We start from the raw sequence: 15,093 nt of genomic DNA, 5'->3' as shown, positions 1-15,093 counted from the left end.
TTCCGTGTGTAGGGCTCTCAACTAGAATGGCACGTAGTGGGGCAGTACTTATCAAGACTTGGTGCTAGATTGCATAATACTGCAGTAATAGTACTGCCAAATTGGTACACCTATGTCAAATTTTGTGATACAGTCCTCTCATGTGAATTGAATATGCTTTCACATAAGACAGGCAAACCTGCAAATAGAAATCTAGTAATTTGGAAAAAAAAAAAGCTTCGTGTTCTCCCTGATATACTAGTTTATTTTGTGCAGGGAGGCTTTAAAAAGAAGCGCAGCAGCAATTTGCTTCATGTGTTCTGAAGCAATAGACTGGACCACGTAGTAATTCTGAACACACAGTGTTTTTTTTCCCTTAGGAAGTGCTTACTACTTCTGATTGAAGACACAGGGAATCTTGGCTAACCATGATCTCCAAAATAATACTGACACACTTTACTGGCAAGCATATGTCCAGTTCAATTTGTTAAATTCTCTTCTTTTTCAGACTCTTTGCCAGTTAAAATTATAATCAGATTCTAAATGGCTCCAGTGCACTGTTCTTACATAAGCTGCAGTAGTTTTAGAAATTCTAAGCATGATTTCAGTGCCTGACGACAACTGTTAAAATTAAAGTACTTGGAGTCAGTCTTTATACCCATGGTCATGAAGCCCCTTCAATGCTAAAAATGGATTAATATATTTAAAATATAAATTTCCTGGAATAAAGATGATTTTAATTTATCATTATACAGTCATATTTCTAAGACTGTAGGTTCTTTTGAACAGTATGCATACCGCATTAATAAAAGCCACACAGAGAATACTGACTGGATAATGGTGGCAGTTGCACCTTACAAAACTACTTATTTGTTGTCCTTGTCATCCCCCACACAGCTCATTTTTATTTAAGTTTCTAATGTATCTGTTTCTAAGGTTTAAGTTAGATTTCAACACTTTATTTTTCACATTTTTATTCCACCCGTCCTCCAAGGAGCTCAGGGTGCTGTACATAGTTCCTTCTCACCTTTTTGACCTCACAAGAACCCTAGGTGGTAAGATGAGGCTGAGAGATAGTGACTGGCCCAAGGGCACCCAGGAAGCTTCATGGCTGAGTGGAGATTTGAACCTGGATCTTCAGGGTCGAAGTCAAACTCCAGAACCACTATACCATCCGGGCTCTCAAAAATAAAATCAGAAAATAAGTTCTTAAAAAACAGCAACAACAATGATGTGTTCCATATTGTGGAATGTCCACCAAGAATGTCTCTGTATGCATCTTTACCATTTGAAATTGACACACTGAAGCTTTTGCTGAAAACAAGTTCTTGTTGAGTTTGTCCTGGGAAATGGATGTTTGCTTAGTTTTCCTGCAATACTGTCACTGCAGAAGACATATGTAATAATAATAATAACAATAATAACAACAGGTATTTATATACCACCTTTCTGGCCATTGGATTGTTCCTTTGGCTTTATTCAAGGTGGTTTACATGTGCAGGCTTTCTCTAAACCCCCAAAGGAGTTTTTAAAATGAACAGAGAAGTTCTGTCTTTCAAGAACTGGCTGCATTCCAGGTGGATCTTCTCACAGGCTGGTCTCATTCTGTCTGCTGTCCCCTCCCACACTGACAAAGAGCTTCAGAGCCGGCTTCTTTTGGCACTCACCCAAAAGAGCTCTGCTCAGCTTGTCAAGGCCTTGCTACTTCCAGAGCTTCGGGTGATCTTGAACAGGCAATCTTCAGATGGTATCCTCAGGCATAGTGACAGCTCTACCCACTAGACCAGACCTCCTGCCTGGGTATAAAACATGTTTTATGCCATGTCTGTTTCAGAAACAGATGCAAAAGACCTGTAAGGCACTTTTTCAGGCTTCTGGCATGCCGCAAACAGCTGGATTTTGCATCCTGACTAGAAACATTGCATTTAAAATTGTAGCAAAGATATATTTACCTCTTGTGTACCTGCTCTGTAATATGGCCTCACAAAACAGGCTGCTTCATTTTACCAGGTCCCTATACAATTAAAATAACATAACTACCATGCTTGCATTATTGCCCTATAGCAATGGTTCCAAAGCTGTACCAGCTGTACCATCCCTTCAGGGTGGCAAGGCAAGGGAGCGACAGAGGCGCTGGAGATGGTGGGTTTATGCCATCATGCTGGCAAATGGCACTCCAAGTTTCTGCCTCTGCGTAGTGCTGAAAGCTGGTGGAAACTATTGTAATTTTTAGTAATTACACTATCCGAGTTCTGGTCAGACCAGTATACTGTGTGTAGAGAAATTGTCTTCACCATATGTGTTTTTGTCTCTTTGTCATTGAATAGAAATGGCAAAAGCAGAAAAATCAAAGAAGAAGTGTAGGCAATATAGTTTGAAATATCTGCAGTCTGGATTTATATCATCATCAACAAACCAGCAGCTGCCAATGTGCGTAATATGTGAGAAGGTCTTTTTTAATGAGGCAATGAATCCTTCCAGACTGTTTGAATATAGGAAGAAGGCACATCCTGACAGGGCAGACAAGAACTTAACTTTTTTTTCAATCGCTTCATGAAAAATTTCCGGATCAGATAACACTGTCAAGTATGTTCTGCGATGCTTCATGACAAAATGCTTCATGATGACAGTTTGTGTTCATCATACAATACATTGTTGATTGATAAGTCTGGAAAGCTACATACTTTCAATCTGGAAAGCTGTTTAGGGTGAAGAACTCACCCTACCAGCAGTTAGTGAGGTTCTGAGTACTGTTGCATAAGTCACCATGTGATATAATTTAGATCAGGAGTGTCAAACATAAGCCTGTGAGCTGGATACGCTCTTACTTCTGGCTCTCAAAGATCTGTAGTTTATCATATGTAGCTCTTATGTTAAGCAAGTTTGGCTGCTCCTGTACTATACTATGCCTAACCTAATCTTGTTTCCAATTGCACTGTCTTCTTCCCCTATTTATAAAAAAAAATCAAGCAGGTACTTCAGTAATTGTGGTTACCAGTTCTAAACAAGTCTATTTGGTCTCCTTGCCTTAAGTCTTATATAATTAGTTATTATGCCATTACTGTGAGCTCATTTGAGTTTTTTCTCACTGTTTTTGGAATATTTTCCACTATTTTGTTTAACAAATTCTTACTGCTGCTACTATTGTATAGGGTGTTTAATATTCCTTGTATTGGTAAGTTCACGGTCTATGGTAACAAACAGTAAAAGGATCTATTACTGACATCATTTATCTAATATCTAAAATTGTTATACGTATTTCCATGTCCACCATTTGTGAAAATAGCTTCCAATCTTTTCATGACATTTCCAACAGTTGTCATATATCGTGCTATAGATCTTATTTAATCTCACTGGTGTCATATACCAATTTGCCATAAATATGCTATTTATAATTATTCTTTTGTATCATTGCACATAGTGAAAAATTGGTTCCTGTCTCCCTATCTTTTGTTGATTCCTATCTCCCATTTTTCAGACATGGCTGGTTCTTCAGCATCATGTAATAGATTATACAGTATTTTGTCGCTTATTGGTTGGGTTACTTGGAAATCTATGCAGTAGGCATGTCAGTTAATTGTACTATTCCACACTGTTGAACTCTGTAGGAGTCCACAAACCACACTCATGAGTGATGGGATTTTTACAAAATAGAAGTGGGCCAGGAATGGTGCTTTTCTGGTCTGTTTAATGTCATCTATCATTACTACTTTACAGTGTTGCTAAGAACCATGAACAGAATCTAATGACTGTTGCAAATCTGGGAGTTGTTTTTGGACCAACCTTAATGAGACCACAAGAAGAAACAGTTGCTGCAATTATGGACATCAAGTTCCAGAATATTGTGGTTGAGATCCTAATAGAAAACCATGAAAAGGTAAGTTATTCATACGTTTGTGACTATTCCTATTTGTTTTTAATTCATTGTTTGCAAATAGTGTCTAGTCCAGTGCATGTTTCTTGAGTTGGCATTCTCCATAAACTTCTGGGGTAAGACAGGACCTTTATTAATGTCCCCTCTGCCTGTACACCTTCTCTTCCTGAGCCACTTAACTGATGTAAGAAGAGAGTAGGTACCAGATGAGAGGAGAACATAATATAGTTTGGGGGAGTCTGTGCACTTTCCCATAGAAGGCAGTCCCCAGCTGTCATTTGAGTAGGAATGAGAAACATGGATTGAATTCTTCAGGTTTGAGCAGCCATGAATGGGTAGTTTGCATGAGCTTCAGCTACATGTTCTAAAATTACTGGTGTATGTAGTACAGTGGTTCTCACACATTTAGCACTGGGACCCACTTTTTAGAATGAGAATCTGTCAGGACCCACCGGAAGTAATGTCATGACCCACTGGAAGTGACATCATGAAGCAGGAACATTTTTAACAATCCTAGGCTGCAATCCTACCCACACTTACCCAGGAGCAAATCCCATTTACTATCATTGCTAAAAGAATATTCATAGTAGCTTGTTTAAAAGTACAGGTCTGTAACATTTCCCCAAATGCAGTCACATACCATGTGAGTCACATACTAGTCACATACCATGGGAGCATCATGAAATGAATGGGAACCCACCCAAAATGGGCTCACAACCAACCTAGTGGGTCCTGACCCACAGTTTGAGAAACACTGATGTTGTAGAATAAGGTTGTGGAGAAAGAATAATAATAAAGATATGTCCTCAATCAGGGTAAAAATTGCATGCGTTTTAAAAACTGACAGAGTTCTACAGAATCCCAGGAAATTGATTAGCGTTAAGTATCAGTTATGATTGTCAACAATTATTGTAGCATCTCCCAAGCCCCATAAGGAATGCTTAGTAACCGACCATTGTGTTGCTAAGTAGGTGTACAGATACAGCTAGGGAAAGTGAAAGGTGTTTCTTTCTTTCCGAAACACCCTATGTAGAGTAGAAAGGAGCGGACCCATGTGATCTGTGGGGGTTTCGTTCCCAGAACCCCCAGAAATACCAAAATCTACGAATGTTTAAATCTGCGATTTTGGGGGCTCTTTAAATCTCTGAGTGCAACCAGAGCAGTGCTCTCATCATCTCCAGAGACTTACTGAAGTCCAGAACGTAAGAATAAAGCCTGGAGCATTCTAAATAGAACCTCTGGTTTTCAGTGAAAACCAGAAGTTCACTTTAAATCACTCTGGGCTTCATTCTGAAGTCCGCAGAAGCAGCCGGCAGACATGCATGGTCTCTGCAGACTTCAGAAAGCCTCCAGAGGTGACCAGAGAAATGCTGTGGTCTTCTTCAGAGGGTGTAGGTGGGTCCTTCCCCATGGGTTTGGAATCCGCAAGTGAAGAAATCTGCAGGTTCTGAATCTGCGGATAACATGGGCCGCCTGTACATTTCCCCAATCTTTCCTCCAAGATACTTACTATAAGGCTTGAGTGGGCTAATTTCCCCTGCCCTCTGTCTATATTTATTTTTTTAAGCCACACCAATGGGCATCATGGCTATAAAGTACCCTCAGCATTCCATACTTCCTGAAAGTCCAGAGGGTCACCTAAAAATAGAAACCCCTTTGACTATAATGGGACTTACTGCTGAGTAGACATGCATAGGATTGGGCTGTTATATTCATCTACTGCTCTTTAGCAGCCTGCAATTCCTATGACTTTGATTCAATTCAGGGGTGGGCAAACTTGCAACTTTACGTTCCTGGACCTTTAACAATTAGAAGAGGGAATTTCAGGATCCCTAAAGTTGAAAGTTTGCCCACCCCTGGTTTAAGCCCAACCTCTGATGTAAACTTTTAGATAATAATTCTCCTGCTTCTGTAGGTTTAACAGAGGAAGAAGATGGGCAATTTAAAATAACACCAGTTCAGTGAATTCATTGATTGACCTGTCTGCTTGTCTTCAATAAATTACTAATGAATCAATGCATGCCTTAGAGTAATCTTACATTCATGCACCAGGGTGCAGGGAATGAGACTGCTGTTGATGTCAGCAAAGAAATGGCATCCTGAATGTCTTGAAATGATTGGTTGATTTGCAATCTGATATGGGTTGCCAAGGTACTGAGTATGCAAGCTGTTAAAACTGTCCATACAGTTAGAAAAGTTAAATAATTTCTGAGGAATTTAATAACATTCTTAGACCTTTATCCAAATCCAAGGCTGATATGATCTATTGTGCTAATTGATTTAAAAGTAGAAGGGTTTGTTTTCTGTTGTGTTTTAAGAATTAGCAGGCTAGTCTTTGCAGCCGTTGCTAAGAGCGGCCAAATTCCACACAACGTCCTTCAAAAGGAATTGGCATTCAGCTTATGTTATGTGTTGCTTTCCATCTTCAGGCCTTAGCGTAACTAAATCCTTCAGCATGTCTGACCATTTTTATAAATGTTTCTCTTCTTTTTTGTTTGACTAGATCTTTAACACAGTTCCAGATACACCACAGTCCAATTCACAGTTGCTTTTGTCTCATAAGAGGAGTACAGATACTAAGCCGCCATCATGCAGCGAGAGGCCCTTAACACTCTTCCATACAGTACAGCCCAATGAAAAACGTAAGTGCCTTCATTCTCTATGCAGGAGGTCTTCTCATAATATTATGTTGCTTCAAAGTGACCATTGGGGATTGGTTCTCACGTGATCAGCATCAGTGTCAGGGACATAAGCCTGCGAATTTCTAAAATATCCTCATCTCTCCTCTGTCCCCCCTCCTCAGTGGCATATCCAGGGGCAGTGGCGCATGAGGCAGTGACATCATGGTGTCATGTTACACTTTGATACCGCTTCCCGGTTTGGAGGAGGGCAGTGGCAGTTTCACAATATGGCTGCTGCCCCACAGCAACTTTGCAGGCAACTTTTGTCTTCTGCCAAGCTGCAGCAAACCTCTGAGCACAGTGTTGCCCTCAGAGGTCGGCTGCGGCTCAGCAGAAGACGCTGCTGCTGCTGTGTGTGAAGAAGACAAAGCAGAGCTGAAGACAAAGGCAGAAGATGAAGCAGAGCTGCTGTAGAGGGAATTGGGGGGGGGGGCAGCCACTTTGTGAAGCTGCCACTGCTCCACTGCTCCTGCTTCCAAACCAGGAAGCTCCAACTGACTCTTGGCATCTGCCAGCCACAGCACCATAGTCGGAGGTCTGCTACAGCTTGGCAGAAGACTAAAATCAGATGAGAAGCTGCTGCAGTGGCACCTCCCTTCAAATGGCATCCAGGGCAAGTGTCCCTACCTGCCGTACTCTAGATACACCTCTTCACCTCCTCCTTGCCTTCCATATGTCTTACAATGCAATCTTGTGCATGTCTGCTCAGATGTAAGTCCCATGGAGTTCAGTAGAACTTACACTTTAATCCTAAGGATCCTAAACAGTTTGGTTGTGTGAGTCTGAGCATGGGATAGGGAATACAATAGAAGTGGGATGAAGCTGTTGCTTTTTGTTTTGTATTGACACCCATGCTCCATTTTACATTAAAAGCAACACCTGCGCTCCATTCTTCCTTGGCTCTTTTTCACATAATCCCACCCACTTGCACCATCAGCAGCTGGTAGGTATGGCACCCTTGTTACAGCTTTATGTGCAGGTAACTTTCACCAACTCTTTGTCAAATTCATGTCTCATTAGAGCTGCAGAAACTCGATACCAAAGTAATTCTCTCTCTGCATGGCAATTTTTGTGCTAAAGAAAAGCTGGAGAGTAGAAGGCCAGGTGAAGAATAGATGTCAAACTAAATCACTATTGGACCATTTTGCCAGTGGGAGACTCCCTCTGGTTTCTTTGTGTAGAGGCATTTTCTCCTGTATTCTGAGGCTTTTCAGTTTAACCTTGAAAAACTGAACTTCCCATTTTCTTCTATTACAGAGAGGTGTTTTTTTTTTTTTTTTTTTGAAAAAATCATTCTTGGTTCACTTCCTTCTGCTTACAAGTACTACCCAATAATTACTCATGTTATAGTCTTCCAATTACATTGCCTTAAAATTCACTGTGGATCCCATTTGGGCCTTTTAAACTAATGTGTTGATGGATACGATCTACAATACATTTTGTAGCAAATCATATTTCTCTTTCTTTCTTGCCTTCCTCCAACAGAGTATTGATAAGCTAGGAAGTTTACGAAACTGAGTGTATATGAACGTATTAGGCTGTTGCAGTATATATTTTACACGAAACTGACTTTGAAGACTATTCCAAAAAGTTCAACTAATGCAGAATGCAACAGCCGGACTATCGGCTATAGGAAACGATGCTGAAAGAGCTCCACTGTCTCCTTATTGGTTTTAACCTTTAAAGCCCTTTATGGCTTGGTCGAGGTACCCAATGAACCACCCGTTGCCTGCCCATATATTGAAGATCTTCATCTAGGATCCTTGTCCAGATGTCCCTGCCTTTCAGAGGTTTAGCAGTGATAACCAGAGAGATGGTGGTAGTGTCCGATTTATGAAATGCCTTCCTGAGAGAAGTTTACTAGGCCACCTTTGTTGTTAGGTCTTCACCCAGTGCTTAAAACTTTTCTACAGTATTTGCCCAAGACATCCCATGATTAGTGGATTTGTTTTATTCTGTGCCTGCAATTTTATCTGTTGTTTTATCAGTACAATGGCCAGCTCCTTTTCCTCTCAATACTCTCTGGCTTCTGAGAAGAAGAAAATGCCTGCCTGCCTGAAAATGTCCATCCCACTCATACAGAGCAGAGGTAGCTTTCATGCTGTCACTTGGACCAGGGCTTTAAAAAAATTCATATTAAGTTGAACTAGAACAGGGGTGTCAAACATAAGGCCCGGGGGCCGGATGCAGCTTCCAGAAGCTTTTCATCCAGCCCTCAGGCTCTCAGCTGCTGAGGTGTCACAGCTGAAATGGCAGCCCACATGAAAATTGGGCTTTCCCAAATCTTGAAATATGATCAAGATTTGCGTACTTTCTCTTCTCTCATTTGCAGTTAATGAGTTTCTATATGAGAACAAGGTCTGGCTTCTGGCCATTAGTTGCTTAATGATGTCAATTTCTGCTTAATGACATCACTTCCAGCCCTCAGTAGGAGCCCTGAACTCTAACTTCGGCCCTCTGTATGAAATGAGTTTGACACCCCTGAACTAGAATCTATTCAGAGGTGATAAAGTTCTTAAATATCTCGGTATAGCTGTGACTGCTGTATTTTCGTAGTGGAAGCCCATGTTACCTTGGCAAGGGGTGCCACTGCTGGAGCCTGTTCCTTGTTATACACTGGTGTTTATTTCCAGTGAGTAAGATAGAATTACAGCCTAAGTTGAACACAGTGGCTTAGTTTTGAGTAAAAGAAATTACACTGTTTTCAAACACCTCTGTTATCTAGGGCAGGGGTGTCCAAACATTTTGGCAGGAGGGCCGAATCATCTCTCTGACACTATGTTGGGGGCTGGGGAAAAAATTAATTAATTTACATTTAAAGTTTGAATAAATTTACATAAATGAATATATTAGAGATGGAACTTATATGAATGAATGAAGGTCTTGCAATAGCTCATGGCCTATAAAAGGCCTTGCACAAAGCAAGGCTGGCCTTTCCTCTGCCACTGCTGCATCACAGATGTGAAACATAAAATAGTGGAGGAAGCCCTCGTCTCACAGCTCAGGCGAGAGGCCAAACAGTTGTGCTCATCTGAGAGCAGTTGCATTGGGCCAGCATGAGCTCCAGTAAGTCTCTGGAGGGCCAGAGGTTCATTGGAGACTGGGAGTTCCCCGAGGGCCGTATTGGATGCCCCTGAGGGCCGCAAGTGGCCCCCGGCCCGGGGTTTGGGCACCCCTGATCTAGGGTGACTGAAGACAAAAAGCAGAGCCACAGTTCATATTGGAAAAATTATGCCTGTGAACTAACTTAAAATTCTGACCAAATGCCAAGGACACTTTCTTCTGGCTATACTAATGAGCTTGTTGGTGATTATCAGCCCAGTCCTCTCAAATATTAACCATTATTAACCTGATGCAGCCACACCACTGGAGCTGTCCTGCATCCTGCTGGTGGGGCAGTCCTAGGGTTCTTGTCCAGCCAATGGAATATTTGCTCCCGTGCCAGGACCGCTTGCATGTGTCTGCTTGGACTTGTGCCAGCAATTTAGTTGGTTAGGTCCTAGTGGACCCAGGAAAGTGGATCAAGGCCAGGAAAATGGATAGGATGTTGGCAACCTCCATCTACCCTCCTCCCACCTTGATCTCCTCCCCCTCCCCACCCTGTTTTGCCCTCCCACCTCCAGCAGGCCGGGGATGTGGAAGACACCATGAGATGTGGGCAGATTGCTGGTGTGCCTCAGAGGCGGCTTGCAGCGATGGCCCAGCTGCACAAAACAGCATTTCTCATTTTAGAAAAGCGACTGAAGAATTATACCTGTTGTCTTCCCAGTCATTATGGAGGCCATCAAAACCTACCTTTTCCACTGCTTCAGACTGATCTGTGGGTTTTTAAAAATGTAATTTAGGAAAGAGAAGTCCTACTGAATTTCTTCAAATTCATTGCTACTAGCATCCCTGTGCTATACTAAAAAAAATTGTTTTATTTAGAAGAGTGAATATTTGTTTTATTTAGAATTTGTAAGACAGAATATATCTTGAAGATAAAGAGTATCATGTCAAAAGAGATTTCCTAAAAAAAAAAAATGAACCCCTGCAGTAGTTGAAATGATTTAGCTGAGGCACCCTAATGAAAAGGGCTGCAACTGAACAATCTTAATGCAGAATTAGGATTTTGGGGCTTAGAGTATGAATGCTATTTTGACTCTAACTAGTACTGGTTTCTTTATCGGTAATACAACTAACATCTTTTTAAATATTTTAATACATTTCAGTGTCTGACAACAGTTCATATTAGCAATTTTCTCTTCTTTTCAGAGGAGAATAGGCACAGTATCATCAACTCCAGCCTGGAATCAGTCATATCTCCAACAATCAACAATTTCCTCCACTCCAACAGCACTCCACAATCAAATATGAACTCAAGTGACCCTGAGCTAGAAGTTATTAAACCCAACAGGCCAAACTCATTGTAAGTACAGTCCTGATTAAGTCAGCAATTCCTCTCAGCTGACCCACAAATCTATTTATTAGGAATAAGGCTGTGTTCTCTACAAAGACTATTTATTCAACAATATTATTTAATATTCAGGTAATCACAGGCTATGTGCTTTTGGGTTTCATAATCTGAACTGTGGAATTTTCAAGAATGTGAGTGTATTTTGGGGTTCTTCTTACCTTCTACTGTCCTGAATATGTGACATTCCTTTGGAACTTAATTTCTGTGTCTTTGCATTTCTGCTTGCTAATTTGTGCTCATGTCTTGTGTAGCCAAAGTAAACACCCAGATATCTTCCATTTTCATTCAGTCCCAGAACTAGAGGAAGAATTCCTTGTTTGGCTGAACCTGAAAACTTTGGCACAGCTGGTCACCTGCTAGATGGATGTCAGTCTTTCTGGTAGTTCTGCATTGACAAAGTTACATGAAACAAATCTAAATCTCAGTGGAATGGTCCTGTTTTACTGGGAATTAATCTCTTACAGCTGAGTTCTCACATGAGTAATAGATTTCTGTTGTGCTGGAAAATTCCATCATTTCTACAGGCCCCGTTAGGTCTGACAGCATTGTCCAGCAAAACCTCCCCCCCCCCGCACCAGCGTTTTCTTTCTGCACAGACAGAATCACTTCCAGTCTGTGGACATTTCTCAATGTTACAGAGCATGCATGGCTACTGTTAAAAGCCACAGCACTGTATCTCCAGCTCTCCTGCCTCCCATACCATGTATTATAAAATGCAGGGTCTGATGTCACTGGGTTGTGAGCTTCTCTTGATCATGTTCCATTTTCATGGAGCATGCTCCTTACAACAGGTGGTGAAACTCACAGCCTAATGTCATGACATCACGTTTTGTATGTGTAGTCATTGTAGACATTACCAGCAAAGAGAGGAGGAAGAGGAGAAACAGGGTGGCTATTTTTGACAAGTCGTGTGTGCTCTATAAAGTCTAATTTTAGACAGTGGGGCATTCTTCCCAGTTAAAGCTGATCTGTTTCTGTCATACTGCAATCAACTGTACTTCCAGAATTCTTACAGGCATCAAAGTGGACAAAGGTGATGTTACCATTTCCCAAACATGTTCCTTACATGTAGGTCGTGTAAACATGCAAGGCCCCCTTCCCTTACAGGGAAAGGCTGCAACGTTTGGGACTTTTTAGTATAGATAGAAGGCAGCTAAGAAGGGACATGATTGATATGTATAAAATTATGTAAGGGCTGGAAAGAGTGGATAAAAGAAAGTAATTTTCCATTTCTCACAATGCCAGAACCAGGAGACATCCACTAAGATTGACTGGTGAAAGAGTTAGAACAGACAAGAGGAAATACTTCTTTACCCACTGTATAGTAAATCTAGGGAGCTCCTTGCCACAAGAAATTGTGATGGCACCTTGCCTAGATGCTTTTAAAAGGGGACTGGACAGATTTATGAAGGAAATGACCATCGCAAGTTACAAGTCATGATGACTGTAAACAGCCTCCAGGTTCTGGAGATGGCATATCTCTGAATGCTAGGTTCAAGGGAGTGGCAAGAGGGAACAGGTATCTTGTTGTTTTGTGTGCTCCCAGAGGCTTGTGGTGGGCCACTGTGAGATAGCTGGACTAGATGGACCCTTGTCCTGATCCAGCAGGGCTGTTTTTGTGTTCTTATACCCGTGCATTACAGAAACCTAGGAAAAGTTCCGAGGGATGCACTTGTTCGCTTACTGAGAATTACTCAGTAATTTCTGAGTAGCTAAACTCTTCACACACAAATAAATACACGTGTGGTGTTAAAAAGTTTACACCCTGCATTTCCAATTTCTAACCTATAATGACAGGTAAGTTTGATGGTAAGATAAGGATCACAAGCTTGAAATAGGAGTCGGAAAGATTCACATCTTCATTCTAGGCCTTGCCTGAAGGACTTTCATGGCATCACAGAGTGATGTTGGCACATAAAAGTGGTCTCTCTGTGTTTGGCCGCTGAAACAGCCTTAAGTTCCTTTTCAAATGTGCAAGAGATAAATCTTTAGTGAATGGAGTTTTCTATTTCCTGGCAGGACAGTTGGAAGATTGGTTTATCACCAGGCATCCTTCCAGTTAAAAAGAAAGCAAGGAACTTGAGTCACCAAGCTCTTTAAGAGGCAGAGTGTACTTCAAACTAAGACAATTTTGTTGAAGGGTTTGAGCACATCTTCTTTACTTCACTCTTCTTAGAGGTTTCTTGGGAAGAAAGTGAAGAATTTTCTTAGATCAGACACTTTTAACACTTTTTATGGTTAAAAAGCATCAGAATAGGTGAATGTTGACAAAACACAGAAATAGGTGTCTATCTTCAATATTAGAGTATTTTTTCTTAACTTACTTTTGCAACATCCAAGTAAAATCCTAGAATGAAACTACAGGATTTATATAGTATGTGGTAAATCTCCTATTCAAACTTACAAAAAAAATTATGCACCTCTAAAGGGCTACCCTAACTGCTTTCAGAGCTAGAACATGTGTTTCTTATAATATACAGTAGATACTCGCCTATAGTACGTGAAATTTTTGCCAAGTAATCAAGCTCCAATTCTCACTTCGCCTGAGCTCCGGGTCAATCAGAAGGCAAAGCCTTTCAACTCTGAACAGTTTCCTTTCTCAAGGGCAGACAGGCGCCAAGTTTCTCAAGCAGCAGGCAGGTACAGCTCCTTAGAAGCAATTTGTTAACCTTTTTTTCTCCTTCCTTCTGCTGGAGCCTGGTTCTGCTTTGCACAGTACCACTAAAGGTCCTATTGAGTGTCCCTGGGAGTACATGAATACCAGGTTGGGAACCTGGTCGAGGGCAGGTTTTGAGCCAACAATCATGGAATTTTCTATGACCCTCGGATAAGTTGGGGGTTAAACTTAGGGGTGTGTCTGACTATCATTTTGTCTGATTTTACCCCAGGTCAGATCCTGAAAAATAACCCACCACTAATGGTTACCTAAGAACTGTAGTCTCTAATTTATTAAAAACATAGTAAAAGATCATAAAATACATTTTTATTCTTTTTAAATTCGGGTCTTCATCACCTTTTTGTAAGCACTATCAGAGTAAATGCACTGTAAACAACATACCAGTAAAACAGTGGTTCCCAGCCTGGTATTCATGCACTCCCAGGGACACTCAACAGGACCTTTAGGGGTACTTGAAAAAGAATGGAATGATGGTAGAAAAAGGCAGGTCATGCTCCAGAATGCCTTGCAAGACAGGAATGCCTTGCAAGGACCAGCAAGGCAGGAAGGGAGGTAGCTAGTTGGCTGTGAAAGCCCCACCAATAGCTAGTTTTTGGTCATCAATTCATGTATGAACCAGTGATTGAAAACCAGCACAGTAAAAAAGCTGAAACATAATATGGAAAGTGATCAATCACCCAGAATTTTTCAGCACACTTCTGGTGCAAAAGAGTGCAAAGGCAGAGTCTTCTGTTCTTCAAACAGATAAAAAGAGAAAACACTGTGATGAATACATGAAGTCTGGGTTTTCATATAGAGGAGATGAGGGCTTGTATTATGAATTACAAACATTTTGCTAATATGAAGGGTACAATTTATGGAAATGGGCTGCCAAGGGATATGCAAGTGAAAAAGGTTGGGAACCACTGCAGGAGATCCATGAATCAAATCCACCTTTAAGGTGTCTGATGTGTTAAGCCAGAAGCTCTACATCAGGGATGCTCACACTTTTTTGGCTCGAGAGCTACTTTGAAACCCAGCAAGGCCCGGAGATCTACCAGAGTTTTTTTTTACAATGTTCGCACCATCATAACATATAACATTTATGTGTACAATGTATGCTGGTGTACCTTGCATAACCGCATGAGCCAATATTGCACAACACAACATAATTAACTATAAACATTTTTTGTAATTACTTGAGTTTACTTTGATGACTTGCACTGAAGTGAATCAGCCAAGGATGCATAGTCCGGACAGTAGCTGCTGACAGCCAGCCTCAAGCACACTTCCAAATGTTCATCAGTCATGGTGGAACTTGGACTTAATGATCTTCATGTAGGAAAAGGCTGACTCACATTTATGGAAGGGCAGGAGCCCTTCCTGCCTCAGGTGCTCTTATATCCCTGAGGGCCCTATTGCCTTCAAGTGGCTGCAGCTGTGCAGC

At 41.2% G+C, this 15,093-nt stretch overlaps 1 protein-coding gene across 5 annotated transcripts in view; it reads left to right on the top strand.

The window, feature by feature from the left end:
- ARHGAP26 (Rho GTPase activating protein 26) overlaps window positions 1–15,093 on the top strand; it is a 311,057-nt gene that overhangs the window by 231,730 nt on the left and 64,234 nt on the right. For all 5 annotated transcript variants that reach the window (XR_010793663.1, XR_010793662.1, XM_066613312.1 and 2 more), the window contains exons 18-20: window positions 3,697–3,856; window positions 6,357–6,495; window positions 10,789–10,942. Coding sequence is in view for 3 of the 5 variants with exons in the window: in XM_066613312.1 (XP_066469409.1) it covers window positions 3,697–3,856; window positions 6,357–6,495; window positions 10,789–10,942 (453 nt within the window). In the remaining 2 variants the exon portion in view is untranslated. The remainder of the gene's footprint in view (window positions 1–3,696; window positions 3,857–6,356; window positions 6,496–10,788; window positions 10,943–15,093) is intronic.

This window comes from Tiliqua scincoides, chromosome 2 (assembly GCF_035046505.1).
Source record: "Tiliqua scincoides isolate rTilSci1 chromosome 2, rTilSci1.hap2, whole genome shotgun sequence".
Taxonomy (NCBI): domain Eukaryota; kingdom Metazoa; phylum Chordata; class Lepidosauria; order Squamata; family Scincidae; genus Tiliqua; species Tiliqua scincoides.
This window is presented reverse-complemented; position numbering and strand designations above follow the sequence as displayed.